The 26,835-nt window shown below is 59.5% G+C and overlaps 2 protein-coding genes across 10 annotated transcripts in view; one reads left to right on the forward strand and one right to left on the reverse strand.

Moving 5' to 3' along the window:
• LOC123832559 overlaps window positions 1-25,498 on the reverse strand; it is a 28,186-nt gene extending 2,688 nt beyond the window's left edge. Inside the window, exons 1-8 of one of the 6 annotated variants that reach the window (XM_045860278.1) lie at window positions 25,348-25,498; window positions 22,808-22,909; window positions 22,074-22,239; window positions 21,850-21,992; window positions 20,361-20,403; window positions 9,147-9,303; window positions 7,700-7,866; window positions 1,404-1,500 (exon numbers count right to left, since the gene is read on the reverse strand). In XM_045860278.1, the coding sequence (XP_045716234.1) occupies window positions 1,404-1,500; window positions 7,700-7,866; window positions 9,147-9,303; window positions 20,361-20,403; window positions 21,850-21,992; window positions 22,074-22,076 (610 nt within the window). In that variant the 5' untranslated portion in view covers window positions 22,077-22,239; window positions 22,808-22,909; window positions 25,348-25,498. Of the gene's footprint in view, window positions 1-1,403; window positions 1,501-7,699; window positions 7,867-9,146; window positions 9,304-14,968; window positions 15,952-20,360; window positions 20,404-21,324; window positions 21,440-21,849; window positions 22,240-22,807; window positions 22,910-25,347 lie in introns of those variants that run through there. The other 5 variants (XR_006788088.1, XR_006788084.1, XR_006788086.1 and 2 more) reach the window with 5 other exon arrangements.
• KIRREL3 (kirre like nephrin family adhesion molecule 3) overlaps window positions 1-26,835 on the forward strand; it is a 502,887-nt gene that overhangs the window by 440,103 nt on the left and 35,949 nt on the right. For 2 of the 4 annotated variants that reach the window (XM_045860273.1, XM_045860274.1), the window contains exon 6: window positions 20,288-20,445. In XM_045860273.1, the coding sequence (XP_045716229.1) occupies window positions 20,288-20,445 (158 nt within the window). Of the gene's footprint in view, window positions 1-20,287; window positions 20,446-25,746; window positions 25,926-26,835 lie in introns of those variants that run through there. The other 2 variants (XM_045860275.1, XM_045860276.1) reach the window with 2 other exon arrangements.

The following is a 26,835-nucleotide window of genomic DNA, read 5'->3' on the forward strand; positions in this document are numbered from 1 at the left end:
CGGCTGTCCCTCCTCGTCTTCCCAGGATGCTGGGCAGGGGGCTGCAGGCAGCGCCCCGGGGATAGGCCACCGGGCCTGGCCCGCCCGAGGGGTCTGGAGCACTGTCCTTCCCTAACAGAGGTGCTGACCCAACCAGGTGTGCGTCTGCCAGGCAGCGTGGGGGCCTCCAAGTGGTGAGCGGCCCCCCGAGAGGGCAGAGACCAGAGGCATCTCTGACCCGGCCTCACAGTGACCGCAGGCCAGTGGCAGGCCGGATCAGGCACGAGATATGCTCCGTTAGCTCCTAGGCGAGGGTGTCCAGCATTTTGGCGTCTCTGGGCCTCGCTGGAAGAAGAAGAGTTGTCTTGGGCCACACATTAAATACACAAACACTAATAAAAACCGATGAGCAAAATAAAAGGTTTTAAGTAAATTTACGATTTTGTGTTGAGCCGCATTCATAGCCATCCTGGGCCGCATGCAGCTGTGAGTATCTTAAGAGGTTTTTTAATTTGTTGCCTACATTTAAGATTCTGGAGGCCTTTGTATTAAAAATTCAGGTTTCTGGCTTCTCTTGTAAAGATCCGGCAACATCAGGCCCAGTGGCAGGCAACAATTGCGTAGTGGCTGTTCCGGTCAGTGAGACATGTGTGGCCCCCCGGCCCCCACTCGCTGTGGCTGGCCCCCGCTGCTCGATGCCCTCATGGAACCTGCATGGAAGTTTGCTGCCCCGGCCCCCCAGCCTGGGCGTGGGCCTGCTTCAGGGAGTCACAGTGTGGACTGGGGTTAAACTGTCAACCAGAAAGGGCAGGTGAAGGCAGGCAGAAGCCGGGCAACACCCCGTCACCCCGCAGGGTCACCAAGGGCAGACAGATGGGTAGGGGAGCTTCGGGGAGTTCAGGCAGGAGGAGAACAGATCAGCTGTTCGCTGCGAGGAGCCTGGAACTGGGTGTACGCGCCCTCTGCCACTCGGGGCCTGGTACGAAAACGCCCAGGACCCAGGACAGGCCAAGCGGGGTCCGCGTAGCAGGCAGTGAATTGAGTGGAACTACACCCCCAGTTCCCAATGTGGTCAGGGAGTGGTGTTCCCCTGGTTAATTAACTAGTCAACACCGTGCCTGATGGGTTAATTAGCACCAAAACGTCAGCACTGAGAAATACAAGAACGCCTTAAAACTAGATCCCATGTCTCAACGGAACTCATGTGAGTCTCCGGAATACCTCTGGACCAGACTCTGAATCAAATAGGCTTTGATCCAGGCCCTTGGTGCCGCCCCAGGTTGCGGGGTCTCCGAGGACGCCCAGCAGAGTGTCCAGAGCTGTGCTGCGCAGGAGAGTGGCTGCCAGCGAGCCGCTATTTGATTTTAACTCTGAACTAATTAAAACTAAACAAACAGAAAATACAGCTCCTCCGTCACACTCACCTTGCTTAGAGCACTCAGTAGCCTCATGCGGCTTTGGGAAGGCTTGTTTCCCCAGGAGGCCAGCATTCCAGGGTCCTCTGGGCAAATTCTGTCTCATCTTTTTTTTTTTTAATTTGAGAGAGAGAGGAAGAGAGGGGAGAGAGAGAGAAAGAAATACCAATGTGAGAGAGAAACATCGATTGCCTCCCATATGGGCCTGGCCAGGGATTGAACCTGCAACCTTTTGGTGTATGGACGACTCTCCACCCCTCGGAGCCACCCAGCCAAGGCTCTGTCTAATCTTCAACAACCCAGTAGCATTTGGTAATCGGGACAGGTTCAAAGGCTTGGACCTGGACAGGGACAGTTTAGCTTCCCGGAAGCATTTATGTTGATATCTTAATGCAGTCAGTGAGTGGAAGCCTCTCATTATTCACTCACTCTTTTATTTACCAAAGCTTTGTTAAACTCCTATTGTGTGTAGAAGCATTGTGTTGGATACAAGGGGAGATATAGAAATAGCTAGCACTATCTGTGCCCTCGAGGAGTTTATAGCCACGGGAGAGAGAAAACATACAAACCGCTTACTTCTTCTAATAAGACAAGGCAAAATGAAAAAAGGGTTTGGATACATAAATAAAACAGAAAGAGTTCAAGTCAGCTGAGAAAAATCTGGGAAGGCTTCGTGAGGGAAGTGGCTACTGAACTCTCCCTTGGCGGTGGGGGTGGGAATTTCAGTAGCTGGAGATGAGAAACCACTCGTGATAACAGGAGCCCAGACACAGAGAGCGCAAAGAACACCTCCCCAACCCCTCAAGGAAGGGCCCCTGCTGGGGTGGTTTTGGGGATCAGGAAGCCTAGAGGGAGGAGGGGCTCAGCAGGAGAGGGCCTGGAGCCATGCTGAAGCCTTGAACTTGGTTTTGGGCAGTGGGGACCGTCGCGGGTGTCTCAGTAAGTGCATCGGCTGATCTGACGGTCCCAGGAAGAGAGCCTGTGGTGCACGGGGCACAGGTCTGGAGGTGGGAAAGTGTTGGTCGGTTAGATCCCGGCTCACAGGAGAGGGGGCGTTTGCCCAGGCCCTTGAGGGGCTGAAAGAAAGGAGGCCTGCTGGGGCTGTGAAAGCGGGGTGCAGCGTCGCAGCCCCAGTTCTGGGGCACAGTTGGGGGGTGCTCCTGGGCAATGCCTTTAATCCCATTCAATGCCACAATGATTCCAGCAGCCAATATCCCCTGTCACCTAAGCCACCTACAGCTGCTTGAATGACTCCGGGGCTCCCAGGCTGCAGGTTCCTGAGCCGCTTAATAACTGGCGTTTGCTGAGGGCCCCCTGCAGGTGGTCCTGTGGCATAGGGACCGAAACCTCGGCTACTTGTGGGGAAGTGCTGCCCACAGAGGCTAGGTGACCCGACGTCCTTCACTGTGCCTCAGGGGCCACCCACCCCCGTCCCCGAGCCGCCAGTTCTCTGCGTCGCCTTTCCTCACTGGAAGGTCAGGGAATGAAAGTCACGGGGTCTGGGGGGGGGCACCGGGCCTCACAAGCCCCTCCCCGAGGCTGTGGCACCCCGGGTGCCCTGGAGACTCTGAGCTCCTCTCTGGGAATATTTAACTGAAAACAATTTCTAGTTGGGATCTGTAATCATTACTAATTGGCTCTGATTATAATGGTCTCTCACTGCCACCCCTTACCCGGCACAGGATGGGACGAGGCCCCGCGACAATTAGCAGCGCCCTCCCCAAGACACCGGCTGATTAGGAACACAGCCGCAGGGTCGGGATGGGCCTGACTTATTAAAGGCAGGCAGCTGTTTACCAAGGAGTGTTGTGACCTAATTAGATTAAAATTAAGGAGGGGGGACCTCGAATATTTTTCCCTCTAATCTCCTTTTAGTCTCTACTGATGTGTCACGTGGGGAGAGGAAACTGAGCTCCCTTCTTCCCCACCTTGAGGTTCTGAAGTTTGCTGGCCACCCCGTTCTGCCCCCACTCCATGCCCAGCCCCATTCCAGCCCAGGGGGACTCAGTGCACCTGGTAAACGGCCTTTAAGCAAGTCCCCTGGACTCTCCGAGCCTCCCTTCCCCATCTGTCACGTGGGGAGAACACATGCCTCTGGGCGACACCTGCCCCAGTTACCCACAGGCCTCTGGGGGCAGTGGGAAGGGCTGTGTGTGCACAACGGGGACCAGACACCACGCACAGCTGAGCTGAATCATCGGGAGCCTCTGCTCAGCCCCAGGCTTGGCTTGGAGAAAGAGCCAGCAACGAAGGGGGAACCACAACCCCACAGGACCCGTACAGAAGTCTCTGTCCCCGAGAGCAGCAGCCCCCTGGAAAAGAGACACCCCGCTGGGACGGGCTACCCACTGTGGGGCACGCACGTGCACACTCAGCATGGCACATGCACCCGGGGAACAAAATACTCCATCCTCGCAGTTCGCCTCAAGGAGAGGCAGCCAGGAGCCAGCTGAACCACCTGGGTGAGTCACCTCACTTCTCTGGGCCCAAACATGTTCATGCACAGAGTCCCCCGGGTTCTTGGGCCGATGCTGAAGAGCAGAAGCAGTCTCTCACAGAGCCAGCAACGGCGCAGCATGGCCACTGCGTGACTGGCCTGGCGGCGGCACTGGAAACCAGACCAATCTGTGCGAACCACCTGAAGTACCAGCAGGGCTACCCTCGGCGTGCTGCACACGGGTGCGCGCCAAGAGGCACCGGGCACACAGAAAACCGCGGCTCTGTTGTCGGTGATGAGGGACATACAACACGCGTGCACACACCCACACCAGGCCCTGCAACCCAGGCGCATGCAGATACAGCCCCACATGCACTGGGCTCACTTAGCAGCTGCTCGGGCCAAGTGCTCGCCTGCTCTCCAGAAGGGCTCTCAGATGAATCCCGAAGTGCATTTCCTCTGCCATCACCCCTGCTCCAAGAGGGGGCCCCTGCACCCCCCACTTCCTGCTTACTCACCCCCAAGGCCCTGTCGCCCTCCTGGGTGATCATAGCCTGGGGGGCCAGCCCAGCTGCCAGTCTGCAGAGAGAAGCTCCCAGGACTTATGACCTGTCTTTCCCCCTTGGCCAGGCCCCGCTTCCCCAGGCCCGACTCCCTGCTAACACACCAGCCCTTGTGTCCCCATGCCTGTCCCCAACTTCCTGGAGGGCTTCCGTTCAACGTGTGGACCTGGTGGAGACAGAAAGCCAGGGCATACTCACCCCGGACTTCACTTCCTTTCCCAGGAACCTCTGCTCCGTTCTGCCTTGTTCCCATTGCCTCCACAACACCCACCCACCCTTCCCTCTGCACTTGGCCAGAGCCCTGGGTTCCCACAAGAAGGGAGTTGGAAAGGAGATGCCGTGGGTGGGGCAGGCACCGGACTTGCCATCGGGCTCCGAGGCCCTAGCACTGTGCGCCCTGCCCAAACCACTTGGCCTCTCTGACCCTCAGTTTCTTCCTCTATAAAATAAGAACCGAGAAGATCTGCCCTACCAGTGTTCCAGGCTTTCAGAAAAAGAAAGGTGAATGGATGTGTACAGGAAGGCAGGTCGTAAACAGCGCGGGTCTGCAGTGTTCTGAGCACAGGCACCTTTGAGAGTCGGCCAGTCATTCCTGCAGAGTCTGTCCGGTCGTCTCTTGCTGTGTAACCAATCAATCCCCCCAAACTCAGGGGAGTCAGACAACAGCTATCACTTGCTGGCTCACACAGTTCCTGCAGGTCAAGGAGCTGAACACGGCCCTCAGCCTAGTGGTGCTAGCTCGGGGCACTTCGTGGCGGTAACCATGGGAGGGCCGGGGGCCAGCTCTAAGTGTCCTTTACTCACAAGACAGTGCCTGGGTGCACGGCCGGGGCTGGAGGGCTGGGCATCTCTCTCCGGTGGGATGCCCTCAGGGAAGTGAACTTCTCACTCGGCTGCTAGGGCTCCCATGGGGCCCCCAGGGGAGGGTGCAGCCTCGGCCATCTGCTTGTGGGAATCTGCCTCTCTCCCTAACACACAGCCTGCCCTGCTGGTGTCCTGTGGCCAGAACCCACATGTGGGCACCTGCCAACCCCACCCACCCCTACCCCTGGGGGAGGACAGGGCACTGGGGGGGGTGGGGGGCGGCTGTGGGCAGACACCTTGTCAGCCTCTGCTGGGCTCCCTGGAGCCAGGGACTCAAGACTGGCAAACAAGAGGTCGGTTTGCCAGGATCTGGAATTCAAATGTGGCTTTGACTGACTCTAGCCAGGCTGGCATCTGCCTCCCACCAGCCCAGATTCTCTGTAGCAAACTCATAGAGATGAGCAGGCTCAGGATCTCGGGCTGTGGAAGGTCAGACTGGGAAGGTCCTGGGGACCAGCCAGTGCAGCAACAGAGGCCCCAGCAAGAACCAGCGGGGAATGTCTGACTCGGGCACCTGGTGCCTCCAGCCTCAGCTCCGCCCCCTGCATGCTCCTGCCTCCCCATCCTCTCCCACCCTCCTGCCCTCACTCTCCCCCCTCCCCAGCTGGCTGACACCGAGCTTCCCCAGTCAGGGTTAGGGTCCCTTCCAGGTACCCATGGCTCCTGACAGCACTGACCATGACAGTCCTGGGCTCTGTGGGGTCTCCCCGACCTGAACTGTGTGTCCCCTGGAGGGGACAAGGGTCCCTTGCTCTCAGCACCCAGTGCCTAGCCCAGGCCAGCCAGACAGCAGTGCTCAGTGAATCTGGCAGATCGGATAAATGACCACCAAGGGCACCGGCCGGCTGAGGCAGCTTGCCCTTCGGTGGCAGCCACCCAGTGTGTCCCGGAGGCCAAGCCCTGCTCCTGCTGATGAAGCGACCAGAGGGCTGAACCAGGCAGGGGTTTCCTCATTCCTCCCCTGGCGCGGCCAACAGGCCAGGGCTCAGCCAGCGTCCCCAGCACCGGCACCTGGCCTCGGTCTTCTCATCTGGCAAATGGGCATAACTGCTGCCAGCCTGCAAGGGTCTTATGGAGGTCGGGGTGCGGGCGGGGGAGGCGCTGCACAGGAAGGGGTTTTATCGACTGTAAAGTTGGGGACAGGAGTGCGAAGCTGTCTCCCGGGCACAGTGCTGTACTGGCGGCAGCCTGTGCAAGCGTATCCATCGACTCTGCGTTCAACGACAACAGGCAGGGAGCTCGAAACCGGCTGCCACGGGAGCGTTGACACCACAGAAATTGCCAAGCACTGCAGTTTGGGCTCTGTTTGGTATTGCGTTTTGTGAAATGTTTGAAGAGCGTTTTCCCAGCGCACCATTGCCCAAGCCCCTCCCCCGACTTGACCTGAGACAGCAGGCGGGTCCTTGCACCTCTCTGAGTCCCCCTTTCTCCAACGGTGAAGCGGGAACGAGTGTTCCCACCTGCCCGGCTGCTCAGAGAGGCTGTTTGAAATGAATGGAGGCACCCGGAACGCTTCAGTGAAACTCGGCTGGAAACGTCCCGGTTCAAGCCGCTACTCCCCATGACTCATGCCATTTACTACAATCGCCCTTCGTCATAACATCAGTGAGAGCGTGGCCAAGCGCTGACTCGCACCCGGCACTGCGCCCAGGCTGGAGAGACCCGGGGTTTGCTCAGCAGCCTCCCCAGGGGCGGGTCTGGCCCTGGGCCCCCAGGGAGCACCCACAAGTCAGGCCACAGGGCCACCCTGGAGGACTGGGATAATCAGGCAGGGCCCCAGGGGCCCTTGCTCTGACCCAGGCTCCACCGCTAACTCACAGGCAACCCCGGACCTCTGCCTTTCCCCCCTGTGAGCCTCCAGGGGCGGCCAGGGAAGTGGAGGAGACCCTGTACATGAAAGCCGTTGGAAAAGCACAGAGCACCAACTTAATGCCAAGTGGGGACCCTGGGGTGTGGAGAGGCCTCCAGCACGAGAGCTGGACTCGCCCTGATGTCCATCCAGTCCTGTGCAGACGGGGAACTTTGTGCCCCTGCATGCAGCTAGGAGGAGCTAAACCACTCATATTAAGTGTCTACTGCGTGCACTGCTGTTCCAGGCAACGAAATACCTGGAACACGCGCGGCACTGGGCCTTCAAGCCATGCTGACGGTACTGCTGTCATGCCACTTAGCAGACACGAACACCGAGACTCGCAGAAGGCAGACCCGCCCAAGCTCGCCCAGCTGGAGCGGCAGCCCTGACACTCAGGTCCTGTCGTTGGAGCAGCAGGCTCGGCGTCACCCGAAGCCCTCCCTCCCCTCCACGCGGGGCTCCCCTCCACCACTGGACGGAGAACAGACAGGGCCCACCCCCACGCTCCCAGAGGACCCCGAACTCTGCTCCCCTCTAAAACCCGCCCCTCCCTGGGCAGGTGGGCTGTGAGCTACTCAGCCTTGCACACCTGCTGCTGCTTTTCGAGCCAATGGCCATCGCTGCCCAACCTCAGGCTCCAGTAGAAAGGAGGGGGGTCTTCCTGTCTCTGACCCCAAAGACGGTTCCTCGCTTTGCTTCGCCTCCCGGATCCCCAGACGGCCACCTGGCCGGAGAGATGGGAGGCAGGGCCGTTCTCTGGGAGATGAGGAGAGAGGAGGGAAGGGAGACGATGAGCATTAATAGTTACATTAATAATGAGTAATTCCAGGGATTTCACATATGCCATCTGACATAATCAGCCTACTAACCATCAGAATAAGTATTATTCCCCCTCCCATTGTGTGATGGCGACAGGCTCAGAGAGCTAACTAACTCATCCAAGGCCACGCAGCCGGTGACTGGGAGGCCCCAGAGCCAGGCTCCCTGGGGCAGCGTCAGAGCCCCCGGGGAACTCCGAGAAGGGGCCTGCACATTCCTGACGACCCACCGCCCAAACCCCGCCCCCGCCCCCGGGCTGAGGGCTGCGTGACGCTGACAGAGCTCTGCCCGCCTCTCCCAGCAGCTACGTCCAGTGAGCACAAGCTGACTCCAGGGAGGTCTAAATAAATAGGCCAAAGGGCAAAGCGGCCTTTCCTCCCCCCACACACGCACTCACACGACAAATTCCAAAGTCAAATGCAAAGGACATTCCCAACTATAGGCCAGATTTGAGTGGTCCGGGCGGCGGGCCACAGACATGAATGCCTGTCACGGGGACCTGGCTGTGACTTTAAGATGCACCCAACACATTTCGCGTCCAACCAGCACGGAGCCCCTCACCTGCCCACCCCACAGAGCAGCTGACGGGCTGCCCCCAGTGGCGCTTCCGCATGTGGACCAATGTACGCAGCCCCTCCACCCCCTCCCCATCCCTGTGCGGTGGAGGGATGCGCATCAGGGCTGAAAGCCAAGCATCCGACTCGGGCTGAGGCCGGGACACCCACAGCAACTTGGTGCTGTCCTGTCCCTCTCCATAGAGTGTCCACCGTGCCCAGGACACTTTCCGGGTGGTTCAATTGCTAATCAATGGGAAGGGAAGGCTTGGAGGGGAGACAGCAAAGAGAAGGGAGTTGGTTAAGAATCCAAGGGCCCTGGCCCGGCTGGGGGTCCCAGAGAAAGGGGTGGTTGGAGGTGGAGAGTGAGGACACCCCGGGGTCTCAGGAAAGCCGGGCATGCCAGCTGCCCAGCCAAGCCCAGTGACTCAAATGCCTGCAGCCCCCTCCAGACCAGCAAGGCCCTTAGGAGCCCCCAAAACAGCCGCTTCCAAAACTGGCCCATGAATCCACCCAGCGGTGCTCGTAGGGTCAGACGGGACTTTCTGGAACATAGCAACACTCAGCATATCTGTGGGTTTTCAGATCTGCCTGTCCCAAGCCATCCGCATCTGGAAGTTCGCACCACCTACCCACCCCCTTCCTACAGGAGTGCCTTCTTACCTTTCCATTTATTCCTTGGTCGTCTGCTGAGCCCAGTCTCTGAGCAAGCCCTCAGCTGGGGCAGGAAGACAGGAAGATCGAGACAGGGCTGCTGCCCCCAGAAGTCACCCCCAGCCTGGCTCCTCCATCCAGCCACCCCGAGTCCCAACAGCACACCCTGCAGGGGCAAACGGGAGCACTGGCTGAGGTCCCATGCGGGGCACAGGGACACACAGCAGACGAGACCTGTCCCTGTCCCCGGATGCTCGGCCAGTCTAGTGGGGGCCGCAGGCTCCATCTGAGCAAAGCCGAAGGTTCGTGTAGATGTCCTCGAGTCAGAAAGGGGCAGCAGACATTCCACGGAGAGAGAGCAGCCCCTGCCCACCTACCCCCTAGGCTCGTGGAGGTAACGGCGCAATAGGGTAACTATGTGGGGAGAGCTTGGGGTGATGGGAAGGGCCCTTGTGCCTTCATGGTCCCCAGATGAGGGCCCGCCTCCCCAAGGCTGGCGAGAGGGAGGCCAGCCACAGGAAAAGGGGGAGGAAATACCCTGCGCTGTCAGAAAGGGTCACTTGGGACAAAAAGAACTGATCTCCAGCTGAGGTCCAGGTCACACACTGGCCAGCAGGATTCCCGTTCTGTGTGATGGCCCCACACCCAGGGGCCCATCGGGATCCACCTTCCCCAAGGGCTGAAGGGCCAGGCTGGCCAGGGGCGTCAGGGAGAGAGCAAGCCTGTGGAGTCCGGCCCCAAAGGAGACCCGAGACCCGGGAACTCGGAGCTCAAGGTGTTTGAATGAACAGCTGGCGTGTGAGGCCATCAGCCAGGATGGGGGGCCCTTCCCCGCATAACCAGGGGCACCCTGCACCCTCACACCACCCTGGGCTGCTCAGCCCCTACCGGGGACTGACCAGGTGGAAATACTTGAGACCTAGAGTTGTGAAGGGAGAGAAAACCCTCATTCTTCCCTTGAAAAACTGATTCCTCATGAAACAGCCCTTCCCCCAGGGCCCTGGGAGTAAGATCCCCCTAGGGAACCATGGGGAGAGAGCCGGCGGAGTGCGGCACCCGGTAGGTTCGTGATCATTTACATGGTAGTGTGGAAAGTTAGTGCAAACACTAGGAAAGTCTGGGAGCCTCCTGCTCCCTCCTAGGCCAGCCCCCCACCCAGCAGTGCACTGTCCCAGCTCGCTACCTGCGTGGCATTCCAGCAGCTCTGATGAGGTCACACATATGGACGGCACTGTCGCCCTGAGACCCCACAGCTCTCCCCACGTTGCTCCTCTTACGTTGCACTTGACTTGAGCTTTCTATTTTCCCAGCCTTACTGAGCCGTAACGGACCTATAACGCTGTGTAAGCTTAAGGCATATGAGTGTTGATTCGATACATTTATATATTGCAGCGTGATTACTACCATTGCATCGGCTAGCCCTCCGACCCGTGCCATAATTACTGTTTGCGTGCGTGTGGTGAGAACACTTAAGATCTACTCTCTTGGCAACACTCAAGTGTATAATGCAGTACTGTTAGCTACAATCACCATGCTGAGCTCGAGAGCCCCAGATGTCATTAATCTTGTGGCCAAAAGGGCGTACACTTTGACCCACACCTCCACACCCCCTCATTTTCCCCACTCCCCGGCCCCCGCAACCTCCACTCTACTGTCTGTCTCTCGTGGTTCGGCTGTCTTGCCTTCCACATACAAGTGCGGTCGTGTGGTGTGCGTCCTTCCTTGTCTGACTGACTTCCCTTAGCACGATGCCCTCCAGGTTCACCTGGTTTGTGGCAAATGCCTGGATTTTCTTGTCTGTCATGGCTGGGCATAACTCGATTTCTCCAAGCGATGCCCTGTGGTTGCAAAGAGGCACTTTCCACGGCAGCGCCCCAGGAGACGGCGAGCACTCTCAAGGGCACTCTCTCCATACACAGGGGAGGCAATGCCCCCCAGGTGCGGAGGGAACGCGTGGTCTGCCCACGAGCCATGAGGACAGGCAATTCCAAAATTATCTGTGATGCCGAACGATAGAGGAGCATTCCAACACTTCTCATAATGAATTCCCAGAGTGCTGCCCTTTTTAAAATTCAGAGACCTGTACTTTTCCAAACAGGCTCAGGTTCTGGCAAAGAGTAGACTTGAAAATGTTGCGTAGAGTTGCAAGGTGCATTTCGTGGATTTCTGAGATTCCCTGAAGTGAGTTTTTGTGGCAAGGGACCAGACAAAGCACCTCGCTCCTTCCCTTCCCTTCCCTGGAGGGCTGTCCTGGGCACTCCGGCTCCTCCTCCGAGGCACAGGGACTGGGCCTCCTCACGCTGGGCTTCGCCCCGAGCTGGGTCACTGGGCCCTGGCTGGGCTCTGCCGCTCCCCCTGCACCTGTCTCCCCCTGCGAGTCCCCTGCTGCTCTTCCCTCACACTCGAGCTCTGTCTTCCCTCCCCACCCTGCAACCAGCCGCTGTGCGGAGCAAAGGCACGTCTTTATCACACAAAAAGGAGTGTGCCTAGACTCTCGTTTTAGATGACAATCGTCGGTATTTCCTATTTATTCCTGAACCCCCTGAAAGGAAGTGACCCTTTGCCTGCAGCCCTCGGTTTCTGCACAGGCTGCTGAAGCCCGGGATACTGGTTGGGAAGGCTTCCTGCACCCACCCCCCACCCCCGCCCACCTCCTCCCCTCCTTGGGGAAAGCCACCGGGCTCCCCTGTGAGGCTCATGGCCAGATAGGAGGCTCGTAGCCAAATCCAGGGATCCAGCATATCAGCCCTGCTTTCTGCTCTTGCACCCAGACAGACAACTCGAGCCACGCCAGTCTCCTGCTGGGTGAGGGTGGCTATCTTGGAACTGGGGAAGCCAGCCGGTGCTCGGGGACAGGTGCTCGCCCCCGTGTGGCCTGCGGCACTGAGGTCGCTGGACTCTCGGGCCTGATCCAGGTGTCTGGTTCCACCACTTACGACGTGTGTGACTCACCGCGAGTGGTTGACCTCGGCTTCCCATCTGTGTGAAATAAGGACACCGTGGGGCCCACAGCAGGAGCTGGCTGTGCGGTCTCAGGGAGCAGTGGGGCGAAAGCGGTGACAGGGACTGAGAGGGACCAGCTCGCAGCGAGGAAACGAGTCGCAGGAGGCGACGTGCCGCCCAGGGAACATGGCCAATGCGACCGTAATAGCTTTGTGGAGTGACAGATGGTCACTGGACTCACCGCGGTGATCATTTTGTAATGTATAAAAATATTGAATCACTATGCTGCGCACCTGAAACTAATTTAATATCGAATGTCAATTATAATTCACTTTTAAGAGAATTAGAAACCGGTCGATGGCCGCCCGTGCGCCACGCTCGGCTTCCCTGGACCCCGCCGGGCTGGCCAGGAGACTGCTGGCACCGGGCCGCTGGGGATGAGCAGAGGAGCCTGGGAGGTGCGGCGCGGCGCCGCACGGCAGGTGCGGGCCGGTCACTGGCAGACTCGCCGAGGGAGGGCTGTCGCGCTGTCCCGTGGCCATCCACACAGGAGCTGAGCCGCAGAGAGGAGCGAGGCCCGTCCTCAGCAGGACAGCCCACCCACCTCCCTGGTGGCCCACGGGGGCCACCCACACCTTGTGCCCCCCCACCTGTGCTGCCCACCCTGCAGCCCCGAGGGCCCACCACCCACAGTTTCCCTTTTGCTGCTGCTCTCAGAGGCCCCTCCCCACCGAACGGGGAGCTACCTCGGCCCTTCACACGTGCCCTCCTGCACTGCCCCCGGCATCCAGAGCCAGGACTCACGCGGGCTCACACAGGGACACGGAGAGAGACACGCAGGCACCAAGTGTGTGTGCACACACTTGCACACACGGCTGCTGTCTGTCGCCCTCCTGCCGTCCTGCTCTCCCCTCCCTCTGCTCCACACACACCCTGCGATGTGTTTGTCTGCTCCGTATTAATGAAACATCCTTCTCACAAACAGCTCCTCACTGATAAGTTGGCTCAGACCCTCTCCCAAGGTCTAATCTGGAATAAGCAGAACGCTCGTCCTTCCTCATTTGAGGGGGAAACCAGTGACTTTGTCCCTGACGGCATCCGCCCCCCGCCCCCACCCTCACCTCATCACCTTGGCCCCTCCTCCTCCTGCCCCTCCTGTCTCTGCTTCCTCCGTATCACTGTCACCATCACTGTCACCGTCACCGTGCTGGTTTGTCACGGCTTCCAGGCCGGCCACCGACCAGCCACCAACCGTGACGTCCGGGGAGGCCGAGGCGGGGCCACAGGTCGAGGATGGAAGCAGGTGACCTCCTATGCGCTCTGCCTGCATGAGTGACTCAGCCACGTGGTGCCTCAGTCTCCTCATCTCCGAGCTATCCAGGGTCATCGTATCCACCTTCCACAGGGTTGTTGTGAGGGTTAGATAGTGGTGATGTTTACAGCACTGAAGGTTCTAGAAGTCTTGTCAGCCCTGGACCAATGTCAACTATTACTTATATTGTTGCTGTTGGGGTTTTTACTACCACGTCCAAGGAACTGGACATGCCAGGTGGTGGGGAAACGCAAAGAGGCCTCGCCCCCGCCCCCCCTCGTCTGGAGTGCAGGGAACCTGCAGCCGGCTCCAGATCCGGCCACCGGGCTGTGCTGAGTGCCTCGTAGAGAGCCCGGCGCAGGGTTGGGGCACCTGGTGAGCGTGGTTTCCGACTCGGCAGTTTGGGCAAGGCGCCAGGCAGCAAGTATGCATGAAGCACTCACTGCGGGCTGGATGCCATGCTACAAGCCAATGCGGAAAGAAGAACCTGGAAGGGGCCAGGCCTCCAGGGACTCACGCTCCCGGGGCAGCTGACAGCAGCGGCAGCCGGGCCCCGAGAGCTCAGGGAAGTGGCACAGAGTCTCAGGGCAGAGCAGAGACTGGATGAGGGACCACAGGGGCTGACACTGAGAGAGGGCTTTCTGGAGGAGGCAACCATCTCAGAGAGTGACCAAGAGTTCACGAGGCAAAGGCAGCCTTTGAACCGGTGGAAGAAGCGATGGGATTCCAGCCAATTAAGACTCGGGGTCGGGACATCCCCTGCAGAGGGAACGCCCCAGGCAAACGCACGTGGTTCTAAAAGGACAGGCTCTCCTTAGGGGGAGGTGAGCCGGCCAGCCCAGCTCAGGCATCAGAGAAGGAGCTGGAGAGAGAAGGAAGGCCTCTCTGCAGAGACCCTCAAATGCCGTCCGTGCCAAGGAGCTGGTTTTTGGCCCAGAGTGGCCAGGAGCCAGTGAACATGCTCAGCAGCAGAGACTGAGCTTCCAGAACAGTCACCTGGCCATGCTGGAGGGAGAAAGGATCAGAGCGGAATGGAGAGAGAGTTCACGCCTCGGGCCTGGTCTGAGACTGTAGTGACAGGAGCCAGACGTGTGGGTGGTCCCCAGGTGGCAGGTTACTGCTGAGTTCATCAGTTAAGGTTGCTGCCTAGTAAACCAGCCCACGCATGACTCTGAGTCAGCAGGTGGCTGAGCTCGGCTGAGACGGCTCATCTCTGTTGCGCCACGTGGAGTCAGCTGGGCTCACCCACTGCCTCCGCAGCAAAGGCCCCACTCTCGTGGGCACAGGCCGTGGGGGGACTGGAGGGAGGAGAAGCCACGCCAGGCAGGACAGCGCGGCACCGCCCTTGGGGAGCCTGGAGAGGACAGGGCAGAAGAAAAAGAGAGAGAAACTCCTACTTTCCCAAGGAGAGAGCACACCAGACTTCTGCGCCCCAGGCACTCTGTCCATAATCTTTCAAGGGATGAAAAACGCCGTCTGCTCACAGAACCAATAACGTACAACATCAGTACGACACTGGACCATTTGTGGTGTTTTCCCACATCACCTCTCACTTGACTCTGGCAGCTAAGCAGCACATCTGATTTTATTCTCTCCCCTATTTTACAAATGAGGGAGCTGAGGCACAGAGAAGCCAAGCAACTTGCCCGAGGCCACAAACTAATAAAGGTGGGAGCCAGGATTTGAACCCATGCTGCCCAGCCTTCAGGTCAGCTAAACAAATGGAAAAGGACAACTGGGGAAGAGCAGCTTAGTCCACGTAGGTAATTCTCATCCACAAGGAGAATTCGAGTTAAAGTGATGAAAAATGGGACTGGAGAGGCTGACAGGAGCCAAGGAGGTCAGATTTCGTCCAGGCGGCGATGCTCCGAGAAAGATGCCAGATGAAGGGCTGTCAGACACTCAGCAAACAGGGAGTGAGTGAACTCGGGCGGAGACGGGTGAGTGACCAGTCGTCTGTGCCGGCCACTCTGGGACAGTGCGGAGTGGACGCAGGAGGGAGAGAGCATCAGGTAGCATAATCCAAGCAAGAAATGATGAGGGCCACCCTGGCCGGGTGGCTCGGTTGGTCAGAGCGTCATCCCACACACCCAGATGTTGCGAGTTCGATCCCAGTCGGGGGATGTACCTGGGTTGCAGGCTCAATCCCTGGTCGGGGACACGAACGAGAGGCAACTGATCTGTTTCTCCCGTAGGTCTTTCTCTATCTCTTTCTCCCTTCTTCTCTCTCTAATACCAGTAAAAACGTAACCTCGGGTGAGGGTTAACCAAGAAGAAGAGGCAAAGATGAGGGCCTGAGCCAGGAGGACTCTGGGATGGACCGAGAGACTGGCACGTTTGAGGGCACTTGGAGAATGCACGAGGGTGTGTGACAAGGCGGGGCAAAGGGGATGGAGTCCAGAACAAGCTGTCATTCCCTGGAGGTGCCAGTCCCCACCACAGCGAACACACGTGTCTGGGGTCCATCAGCCTGCCGTGGTCGGGGGTCCGTCGGAAAGCGATGTGCTTCTCCACAGGCAGCGTGGGGGAGAGCCGGCCCTGGGGGAGCAGTCGCCACGGCTGGTGGGGAGACGGAAAGCGACAGCTGGAGCACATGGAGAAAAGTGGAAGAGAGCCCCGGAGACCCACCCAGGATCTCTCTATGCCCCACCCAGTCTTGGCTCCTGAGCACTCACCAATACCCCAAAATACATTATGCATGGAGTCATTAGTGCCCATCTCTTCGCTGGAATATAAACTCCACGCAGGCAGGAGCTTTGTGTTCCCATGCCTCACACAGGACCTGGCACAGAGTGGGCACTCCATGTGAAGTTTCTGAATTAATGCTGAGCTGTCCTGGGAGGCAGATCCCTAAACGCGGTCTCATCCCCAGTCCTGTCTTTACATTCTGTGCTTCTCCACTTTGGCCAATAGGTGGCGTGTCTATGTGCGTGAGGAATAGAGGCTGCTGGGATTCCAGGCGTCTCAGAACCTGGGCAGAGGACTAAAGTGAGCAAGGCGAGGGTCTGGACTGCAAATGCCGCGTGTCCATTCCCACAGCAGACGGTTCTCAAGCACCCGCCGGCGGCTCGGCCCCTGCTCCCTGGCCTTCTGACACTTAGACTGAGGGGCCTGGATGCCACAGGCGTAGGCAGAGCTGCCCCTGCACTGGGATCAAGGGCAGGACGCGGCCCAAGGGGCGGAAGGGCTCAAAGGGATGCTGCGCATCCTTAAGGGAGCACATCTTACAGGTGGCAATGGGTACAGTCAGTGGTTCCACGCACATTGAGCCACGGAATCTCTTGTCTCTGTAAAACGCATGAAGGACCTCAGAGCATCAAACTACAACAGCTCTACCTCCACCAGTGTCAGGGTGCACCCCCAGCCCCAGGCCCTCCCCTCCCTGCCCTCCCTCACAGTAACTCAGGGCAGCCCCTCGTGCTCTCTGGCCTCCGTGTCCTCTCTGTGAGTACAGAACTGGACTGTGTCCCCCCCCCGCCCACCTCCCCACAGGGGCCCCTTGCTCTTGACAGCAGAGCTGGGAGAAAGTCGGCACACAGGAGAGAGATGGGGGCCCCATGTTGCCCACCCGTGGGTGGCTGTCCTCGGGGCCGGTGGGAGGCAGGGTAGAGCAGGAGACCCCCAGCCACCTGCCCGAATCTGGGTGACAACAAAGCCAACCACCCACAGCCAGCCACCCCCGCGGTGAGTTGAGGAGCCTCAGCTCACATGACCTGCCATGTCAGGACACGCCTCGGAGCCAGCCAGATGGGGCTCTCCCTCATGCCGCCCGTCTGGGCCTGCATGGCGGCCTCCCCAGCCCGGCTCCCAGCCCCGGGCACCCACTTGTCCCTGGGACCCACGGGGGGTGCCCTGGGCCTCAGTCACCCAACAGTTAACACCTTCTTCCCGACTGACAACAAGCCCAACGCCAACACAGTCAACTATTTTTATCTCCAGATTAATCACAAAAGGCTAACGTTTCCACCTTCCCTGTGATTAAAAATTAGGAGACCAAACTCTATCGTGGTTCGGGATAATAGCCAATCCCGTGAGGGGGCTGCATGAATAATGCATGTCCAGGCTCGGGCTGCGCCAGACTCTCTCCCCTCCTGGCGCCTCAGCTCTGGGCCCCTCTGAATAGAGAGGTAATGAGTCCTCCCCTCTTTACACGAGAGCTGCAGCTGCGAGGGCGACTGTTGATTTCTATTCAGCCTCTGGGCCCCCAAACATCCTCCCACCCACCCCACACACCCAGCCCCATCTGCACCCCACCCCCACCCATCTGCTGTGCAGCCAGGCGAAGGCCAATCAATAATGCGTAGCTACACGAATAACCGGTGTGATAACCACTTATTTGGGAAGATGTAATCAGGACCATTCTGCGGGTGGAGGTTTGTGTGTGTGAGTGAGTGTGCGCCCAAGCCCTCACACAGCACAGTCCCGCGCCCCTCTCCCCTGGTCTTCGTGCCCTTACTCCCGTGTTCGCAGCATAGCTCGGTACTGCAGGGAGGACGGGCGGCGCCCCTCCCGGCCCTCAGTTTGGGGAAACTCCGCACTGTGATCCAGGAGTTAGGAGCCTGAGCAAAGCCCCAGAGAGAGCTGCCTCGTTAAACTTGGTCCCGCGCTGGAATCCTCTGGGAGCCTTAAAAGCTCCTGGTGCTGGGCCCTGGCTGGGTATCTCATGGGTGAGAGCATCATCTAGGTACGCCGAGGACTCGGGTGGGATCCCCAGTCAGGGCACACATAGGGAGCAGCCAGTGGATGCGTACATGGGGGGAACGAATCAATGTTTCCCTCTCTCTCTTCCCCCCTCCTCTTCCTCTCTCTCTCTCAGATAGATAGATCGATCGATCTCCTGCTGCTTGGTGCCCTCCTCCAGAAACTGAGTTTAGCTGGTTGGTGTGGCCCCAATTTTAAAATTTTCTCCCATATTTTAATACGCAGCCAGGACTAAAAACCACTACCTCAGACCCAATGAATGTCTGTGCTGGAGAGAACTTTCCAGATTGCACTTTCACATTTTATATTGGAGGAAATAAAGCCAATATAGGGACTGCTCTTGTGGCTTCACCCTCTGACAGAGGGCACGGTCCACCATGCCGCACCTCTGGGCTTCTTGCCTCTATTCCTGAAGCTCCGCGTGGCTCTTTCGGATTTTCCTGGCCCTCAGCTAGCTCAGCTGGGATGCCTCTGCCCCTGACACCCTGTGGGGAGAAGGCTGTCCCCACCGAAGGGAGGGGGCAGGAGACCCAGCCCCAGCCCTCCCTACCGGAAGGGGCCTGCCCATTCCGGGGAGATAAAATCCCCTCCGCAGCCACTGTAATGCCCACCTCCATGTATGGAAAGCCCTCATTAGCCTCCCTTTGCTCTCGGGCCACACCCGCACCCCAGGCACTAATGAGAGGGTGCACGGTGGGCAGGGTGGGTGCTTCACTGTCCCCCACCTATCTGTGCCCAGGGCCACCCACCGGTGGGGGCTGGTGTGGAGGACCCAAACTTCGTCCCCAGGCCAGGACCCTGGGCCGAGCCCTGGGCCGGCAAGGGTGTCTGGGGGCCCTGAGGCTTCAAGTTCCCTCAGGAAGAAGACGCCTGGGGCTGGCACTGCCTGGGCTGCAGCTCCCCACACGCCTGCTCCAGGCAGGAAGGGAGGGGTGGAGCCCGGGGCTGAAGATGCGCCTGGTGTGGGGAGGGCAAACCACAAGGCAGAGCCTGCTGCGTGGGCGGGGGGGGGGGCCTGGGGCCGCTGCAGCCATCTGTGCCCAGCCCACGGCGTGGAAACTCTCACAGGGCCTGTGCGGACTGATCTCTGGCCTCTGGGGTCCTTTGCTCTAGAACCTAGCTTGTCACTCAGTTGCCCTCTTACCACTCACTGGCAAACGTGCAGTCAGCCCTTCCCAGGCCTCCAGAAGGCACGGGCCCGGTCCCTCCCTGGGCGGGGAAGAACAGGGTGGCTCAGTCGGTCTGGAGGGAGACCCGCCCTTTGCACCGTTGGTCCAGAGGGACAGGCGGGCGGCATCAGAAGCCCGGTGCCTTCCACGTGTCCACACGCCTGACATCGGGAGAGGCTGTGTGACTTCAGCCAGGCACCTCCCTTCTCTGGGCCTCTTCTCCAAGTGACGGCCACATATTGTCACAGCGGCCCACCCTGCACCCCGCCGTCGTCATGGGGCTGACGGGGCAACTCCCCCAGCATGAGCGAACACTTGTGGGCCTTCCACCAGGCGCCAGGCTCTGTGCAGGGCCCCGGGGCAGGTGTCCGCACCTCCTGGCACTCCCCGTGCCACTCTGGGGCGAGGGCGCTGGGAAGTTCTGGAAGGGTAAATGCTGAGGCAATGCCGGGGGCCGCACAGCCCTCCCAGTCTTGCAAAGTCGCCCGTCCCCTGCCCCGGAGAGGGGGCCTGGCCTCCGGCCCTGGCTCCGCCGCTCGCTGGCAGTGTGGCCCTGAGCAAGTCCCGGAACCCCGCTGCGCCTCAGCGTCCGGACGTGTGTCATTGGGATAATGATCGTGTTTATCTAGCAAGATCGTTGTGAGGATTCAACCGGATGACAGATGGGACGGTACTTTGTTTAAAAAAAAAATTAAAAATTCAGAGAAACTCCGGCTATTCTCTAGGCACCGGAGCTTTGCCCCTCCTCCTGGGAAGAAGGTCAAGGACGCCTGTCCTGCCCCCTCACAGGCTCCTTGTAGGCAGAGGACGATTCAGTGATAAGAACATCCTCTGCAAAAAAACACGCAATGAACATGTCCAGGATTACTGCTGCTGTTACCATATTTGTACTATAAGGGGATTATGTGTTTATTAAAGTGTGATGATTATTGTCACAGCTCCCTCGCGGCCACCAGCTCTGCAGGCCTGCCTGGCTGCAGGGGCCAGTTTCCCTCCCCGTGACCTCTCGCCTCCTCTCCCCACAGTGCCACCCGATGACCCCGTCATCCTGGGGGGGCCCGTGATCAGCCTGCGGGCAGGGGACCCCCTCAACCTCACCTGCCACGCAGACAACGCCAAGCCTGCGGCTTCCATCATCTGGCTGCGGAAGGGAGAGGTCATCAACGGGGCCACCTACTCCAAGGTGAGTCCGGAGGGCAGGGCAGACCGGCTGAGGGAGGGGCGGGGCCTGCATGGGAGGAGTCCCGCTCTCCCCACCTCTGCAGCTCCTGCTCTGTGCACACCTTTCTGTCACTTCTGATTCTCTCTTTGTCTCTCTGCCTCTTTTCCTGAGCATCACTTTCTCTTTCCCTCGCTCTGTCTCTCTCGACTGCTGCTGTCTCTCTTCCTCTTCCCTGGAGTAACTGTGTCAGAGGGGGATACTGAGGACTGAAGTGGCCAGGGTCCAGGGTTGCCAGATAACATATGGGAGGCCTGCTCTGACGGGTGTGGGTCAGTGGGCTGGGCATGGTCCCGCACAGTGAAAGGTCGCCGGTTCGATTCCTGGTCAGGGTACAGGCCTGGGTTGCAGGTTTGATCCCTGGTCAGGGCTCGTGTGAGAGGCAACCAACTGATGTTCACATCAATGCTTCCCTCCCTCTCTTCCTGCCTCCCTTCCCCTCTCTCTAAAAATAAAAAATAAAATAAAGTAAAATACGGGATGCCCAGCTACCTTTGAATTTCGGATAAACAACAAATAACTCTTCAGTATAAGTGTGTCCCAAATAGTGTATGGTGCACAGTTGTGGGTCCTACTCACATTAAAAAATTATTCACTGCGTCTCCGAAATTCATTTGTAGCTGAGAGCCCTGTGTTTTGACCTGCTAAGTCCGGCCACCACTCCAGGGCTGCAGGTAGGGCCACTACTCCAGGGCTGCAGGTAGGACCGCTCAGGTGTGTCCCTGTTGGGGGCAGCGCTGAAGCCCGCCCCGCACCCACCCGTGCTGCCTGCCCGCCCGCAGGGGCACTGCTTCCCCGTTCGCACGACCGACGAGCCGCGTGCTGCAAGTGCCCTGAACTGACCCCTGAATGACCCACGTTGCTTGTCTTCTGTATTTTATGATGCTCTGACATCTGCAGGCCTTCCTGTGAGGAAGGGTTGCTCTTCCTGCGGGGCCAGCTGGTTCCTAGAGACATGCTGAGAACACGCCTTTGATGTGCAAACCAAACAGTGGGGGGCCCATCCCCTCCCCACCCCCTCTCCGGAGGCCCCAGCGCTCCTCCTGCCCTCTGTGATGCAGGCCAGGTCACTGTGACTGGGTCACTAACCCACACCACCCCCAGGGCCTGCCCCCCCCACCCCCAACTCCTCCAGGTAGCTAGCAGACGAGAACCTGGCCAACTGCCTACCCTGCCTGGGGAGAGGGGCCCCCAGGAAAAACCACAACAAATGCTCACACCCTGGTTTTCTCTCCTGCTCCCTCAGCCTGTCTGTAGGCCTCCTGACAGGCCCGAGGGCTGCCCTGTGTGGCCTCCACCTTTGGGTGCCCTGGGTAACAAACCACCTTTCAATGGCAGTTCAGTCATGATCTGCTGGCCTCACCCCACCTGGATGATGACGGAATCCCAGGTGCACTTTGAAACAGCACTCCACACACTCCACTCAAGGAGACTGTGCCTAGAGGTGCAGACGGGCTTTGGGCCTCAGAGCCAAGAAAGTTGAGCGGGACCTGGACGCAGGGATGCCTGGTCTGCAGGGAGAACACGGCGGTCTGACAGGGAGGGAGCACCCTGCTCGGCCAACAAGTGGACAGAAACCCTGGTCTCCTCACCATGAGCCTCTCCAGTCTCAGGGGGGTGGGCGGCTGCTCAGAGACACTCCAGGGCCTTGGGCAAGGCAGCACCACAGCACTCGGCTCTCCCCGCTGCTCATGGCCTCAGAGACTTGGAGGTACACCACCTGCTCCCCACTGCCACCCTGGCACCTCTTCCAAGGTCCTTAGAAAGAAAAGCAAAGCTTTCACCCTCCTGGGAGGAATGAGGTAGCCTATCTGGTTTCTGAGGCTGTGTCCTTCCTGTCCAAAGCTGACCCCCACCCTCCCAAGGAGTCAACCCTGAGCTGCTGATCAAGGTCCCCACCCAGAGCTGGGTGCCGGAACCCCAGACAAAAGCCTTTCCCCGTGCAAATCCAGGCAAGGGGAAGCTGCCGGGTGAGAGAGGCATCCCTCGCCCCTGTCTTGGGCGGGAGCCTCCTGCAGGGTCACAAAACACAAAAGCATGACTCAGCGGTGCGTCCTGCAGGCGAGGGTGACAGGGGAGGGAAAAGGTGTTCCTTCCAATCTGGGCGTCTGTCCAGTCCCTCCCTGAGGCTGGGCCAGCCTGGCCCACGCCAGGGTTTATGTCCTGCAGGGGACACACCCTCAGCTGGTGAAAATAAAGGTCAGAGTCACCTTGCTGGACCTGTGTGGGGACCACCTGGACCCCTTGCCTGACACTGTGCTGCCACGAACGGGAGCTGGAGGTCATGCCCCACCCTCCGCCCACCCAACCCTGCTCTCGCCCCTACCGGCCTGTGGCAGGAAGGACCGCACTGGGCAGCCAGGGTCCTGGGTCCCGGTCCCACTCTGTGTGAACCCAGGAGGTCATCCCCAGGCCTCAGTTTCCTTGTCTGTAAAACAGAGGGGTTGGATCAGATGCTCTGTATTAGCAGGGAAGGGCTGCCAAAACAAAACACCACCGACGGGGGATTCAGCAGCAGGCACCGATCTGGAGGCTGGGAGTCCGGGATCACGGTGCCGGCCGAGGCTGGTTTCGGTGAGACCTGCCTTCCTGACTTGCAGATGACACCTTCTGGCTGTGCTCTCACGTGGCCCCCTCCCTCTGTGTGTGCCGGGGAGAGGTCTCTGGAACCTGCTTCCTCTTCTCATAGGGCACCAGTCCTACTGGACTAGGGCCTCGCCCTGATGACCTCACTTAACCTTACCTACCTCCTTAAAGACCGTGTCTCCACACACGCTCACACTGAGGAACCAGGGTTCTGCCACGTGAATTCAAGGGGGGACAGGACTCCACCCCTAACTAGCGTCCGCCAGCTCCAACAAGCTAGAGACTTGCAACCTGGAGCACGTGGAGAAGGGTGGGTGGCCCAGCAGGGTTGTCCAGGCCCCCACCCCACTGCCCCCGAGCCCCCAGGACTGCGGGGGGCCACTCCCACAGCATCTCTGAGTCCCAAAGGCAGAGCCACCCTGACAGGCCGTGCGTGGGGGGTGGCTGGACACGAGTGACCGATCCAGAGACAGAGGTTGGGAGAGCGAGCGCACACAGCCAGGGGGGCCAGGTCCCGGGAGAGGCCACGCAGGGCATCCCTAGCTGCCCAGGTCTGAAGCCTCAGTATGGTTGCCACGGTGGGTGGGTTGCTATGCCAATGGGCCTGGGAGCTGGGCAGCCTCAATTTGAGCCTAGCTTTGCCACCTTCTAACTCCATGACCGTGGGCAAGCTGCCTCACCGTGTGCACCTCAGTGTCCCCATCTGTACAATGGGAGCAGTGGCACCTGCCTCAGCAGAGGCCTGCGAGGCTTGCATGAGAAGGGGTCTGGCAGAGCGAGCGCACAGGAAGCGTGGCCATTGGGTCGCTGCCTGACCTCCCTTGATCCTCACAGGCGGCAACCGCCCCCCAGCCCCTCACCACCACCCACATGTCCCACAGGAGACAGTCAGCGTTGTATAGAGCAGGCCTGGTGGCCCTAAGACCTGGGTTCGACCCGAGTTCCATCCCCTGTTATGGTAACTGAAGCTCTCTGCCTCAGTTTCCCCGGCTGCAAAATGGCACAGTGATAACCACAGACACCTGTACGGACTGCTGGGATACTCAAAGGCAACCACGTCCAAAAGCACTCGGTAAAGGGCCTGGCATAGATTCAGAGCTCCACACACATTAGCTGCCATTATGGGGTCCCTCTTCCCGGGCCTGCCTCACCCAGCCCTGCTCTCCCAGGAGGTCGCACAACTGCGTGCAGGGAACACTCATTCTGCTATTTCACCATGTGGCCAGCAGGGGACGCATGAGCTGGTAGGACGGAGGATGGCATCTCGGAGGAGGGCCAAGACCCCTTGACCTGGGAGGAGAACCCCGGCACAGACTCCCCGTCCTCACACGGCCACCAGAGCACCCAGCCTGGGTGAGCACCCAGGGCTCCCAGCAGGCGTCTGGGTGCAGAAGCACTGGAGCCCGGAGAGCCCAGAGCAAGGCCTCTCTCCAAGTCCTCCTGCTGGACACCCCCAGACTGGGGCCATCTTCTCTGTATGGCCCGTGTCCTCTGGCACCAGACTCACACACACACCGGGAGAGGCAGGGCAGGCTGTGGCAGCAGAGGGAAGACTGTAGGGGCTGAGCCCGGAGAGCCGTCTCCCCAGGGAGCCAGGTCCTGCTCCACCCGCTGCTTGGCTCACAGCTGCCAGATGCAGGAACGAGGCCTGGCCGCTGGAAAGGGGCCGAGTCTCAGCACAGCCGGGTGCGCGTATCCACTCGGAAGGCCCTTACCCTCCAGCCCTGCTTCTCTGCTTCCTCCAGCGGCCTGTCCAACGGGCTGCCCACCGCCAGGACCGCGGGTCTCACTGGGCCCTGGATTACCACCCCCTCGCCGGAGCCTAGCTCTTTCTCCCCACCAGTCACCCCAGCACCCCCCACACCATCTGGCTATCTTAGGGGCCTAGAGTCCCTACGGGTGCCTGCGGCTTTCTCTGTGAAGGGTGCCACTCCTGGCCCCAGGGCACAAGGATTAGGGTCCCTGCTGATGCAGGGTCTGGGCAGCTGGCCCTACGCCGGTCTCACCTTCCCTCGCATCCCTATTCAAGCCACGGCATGACAACCAGCCCTAGAGGATTCCCCAGGCAGCTGTAACAAGGGGAGCAGAGAGATGATTAAAAAACAGACAGTGGGAGAGGGAGCTGAGCGAGGAAGGGAGGAAGGGAAGCCTTGTTGCCAGGCAATTGGGTCTCACTCAAGGCCTCTGGAGGCTATTTGCATATCAGTGAGCATCCCCCTATTTAGCTGGGGGACTGGGGTCCCACCCCCTGCATTCCCTCCAAACCTCTCTCCGCATCACCTGGGGTCCCCAGCAGGCATCACCAGACCTCTGGTGTCCTGGGCTCAGCCTGGCTCTCCACCTCCCAGTGGAGGCCTCAGGGACAGCTCAGAGTGGCCACTGCTGCCGCACTGGGCAGCGGCACCCAGGGTGCATTCTGTCCCTGGGCGGCCCAGCCTCCAGGGCCACTGCCACCTGGGAGCCAAGTGCCTGCCCTTGGGGGTGGGGCACAGACAGGAAGCAGCACCAGGGCAGCCACTGGGGCAGTCCCAAAGCTCCTTGGACGGAGGCAGTGGGAGGAAGCCCATCTGTGAAGGCCACTGCTCTGGAGCACTCACCCCTGTGCCCGTGTCTCCTGTACGCCCCGCCCCAGTCCACACCTGACACACAGATGGGCCAGTCCCACTGCATCCCCAAGAGCTGCCCACAGGGTCACCTGGGCAGCCTGGGCTGGGATGTGGCAGCACCGCTGGAGCCACCAAGCCAGAGGGAGTGCTGCCCCAGGCCTTGGAAGTGGTGGCCCCAGAAAGGAAAGGCCCACCATTGACGATTCACTGGATGAGCTGACCTGCATACCAACGAAGGTTTCTGAAAAGGAGGTGGGGGCTGGGGCCCACAGCAAGTCCCCGGGGCCAAGTTCAGTGGAGGGAAGGAGCTGGGAGGGAAGGTGAAGTGGGGCCGTGACCAGAATCAGCAAACAGTAGAATGTTTGACCTCCCGGAACCTTCAAGGCCACGCAGGGCAAAGGTTCATTTGCATATGAGTAAAGGGAAGGTGCGTAAGAGAGGAAGGATGGAGAAGAGGAAGCGGAAAGGGGAGGTGAGAAGATTAGAAAGGAATGAGGGAGGGAGATAATGAGGGCCTGGTGGATGGAGGCCAGACCCCGCCACCCCACGGGCCGGCCCCTCCGGGGGGGGGGGGGGCCCCAGAGTTGGGAGCCTCGCCCAGAACCCGCCTGCCTCGCGCCCCCCCCCAGTTCAATGAACGCATCTCCCTTTCTGCTAATTAGGTGGAACAAACAACTTGAACCAGAATTTTTATTTCCCAGAAAAGCACACGCCCGGACACAGTAAATATGTCATTAATCATCGTTCTGAGGCGGAGAAGCAGCCTGGGTTGGGGGGAGGGCAGTGGGGAGGCAATCCAAGGGCCTAATTAGGAGCGCGGGGGCTCCTGGTTCCTCGCCCACCAGCACCCTGATGGCCCTGCCCTTCCCCCCGCAAGAGCAGATCGTGGAAGGGCTCCCGGCCCAGTCAAACGTATTTAAATGTCCCTTGTTAGCACAACGGAAAAGTAAACAATGGGGGGGTGGGAATAGCACTGACTCTCCCTTCTCCCCCCACATAGACATACCCACCCCAGGTCTCACTTTCATCCAGGAAACTGTTCTTATTGCCTGGCTATTTATAAGCAGGGCCAATCCGCAGCCGCAGCCAAGTCCCAGCCCGCCTGCTGCTATCAGGGCTGGGGCTCAACCCCTGCACCTGTCCCTCACTCCCTCCCTCGCTC

The sequence above is a fragment of the Phyllostomus hastatus genome, unplaced genomic scaffold (genome assembly GCF_019186645.2).
Source record: "Phyllostomus hastatus isolate PE091 unplaced genomic scaffold, TTU_PhHast_1.1 phas_scaffold_193, whole genome shotgun sequence".
NCBI classification, from domain to species: domain Eukaryota; kingdom Metazoa; phylum Chordata; class Mammalia; order Chiroptera; family Phyllostomidae; genus Phyllostomus; species Phyllostomus hastatus.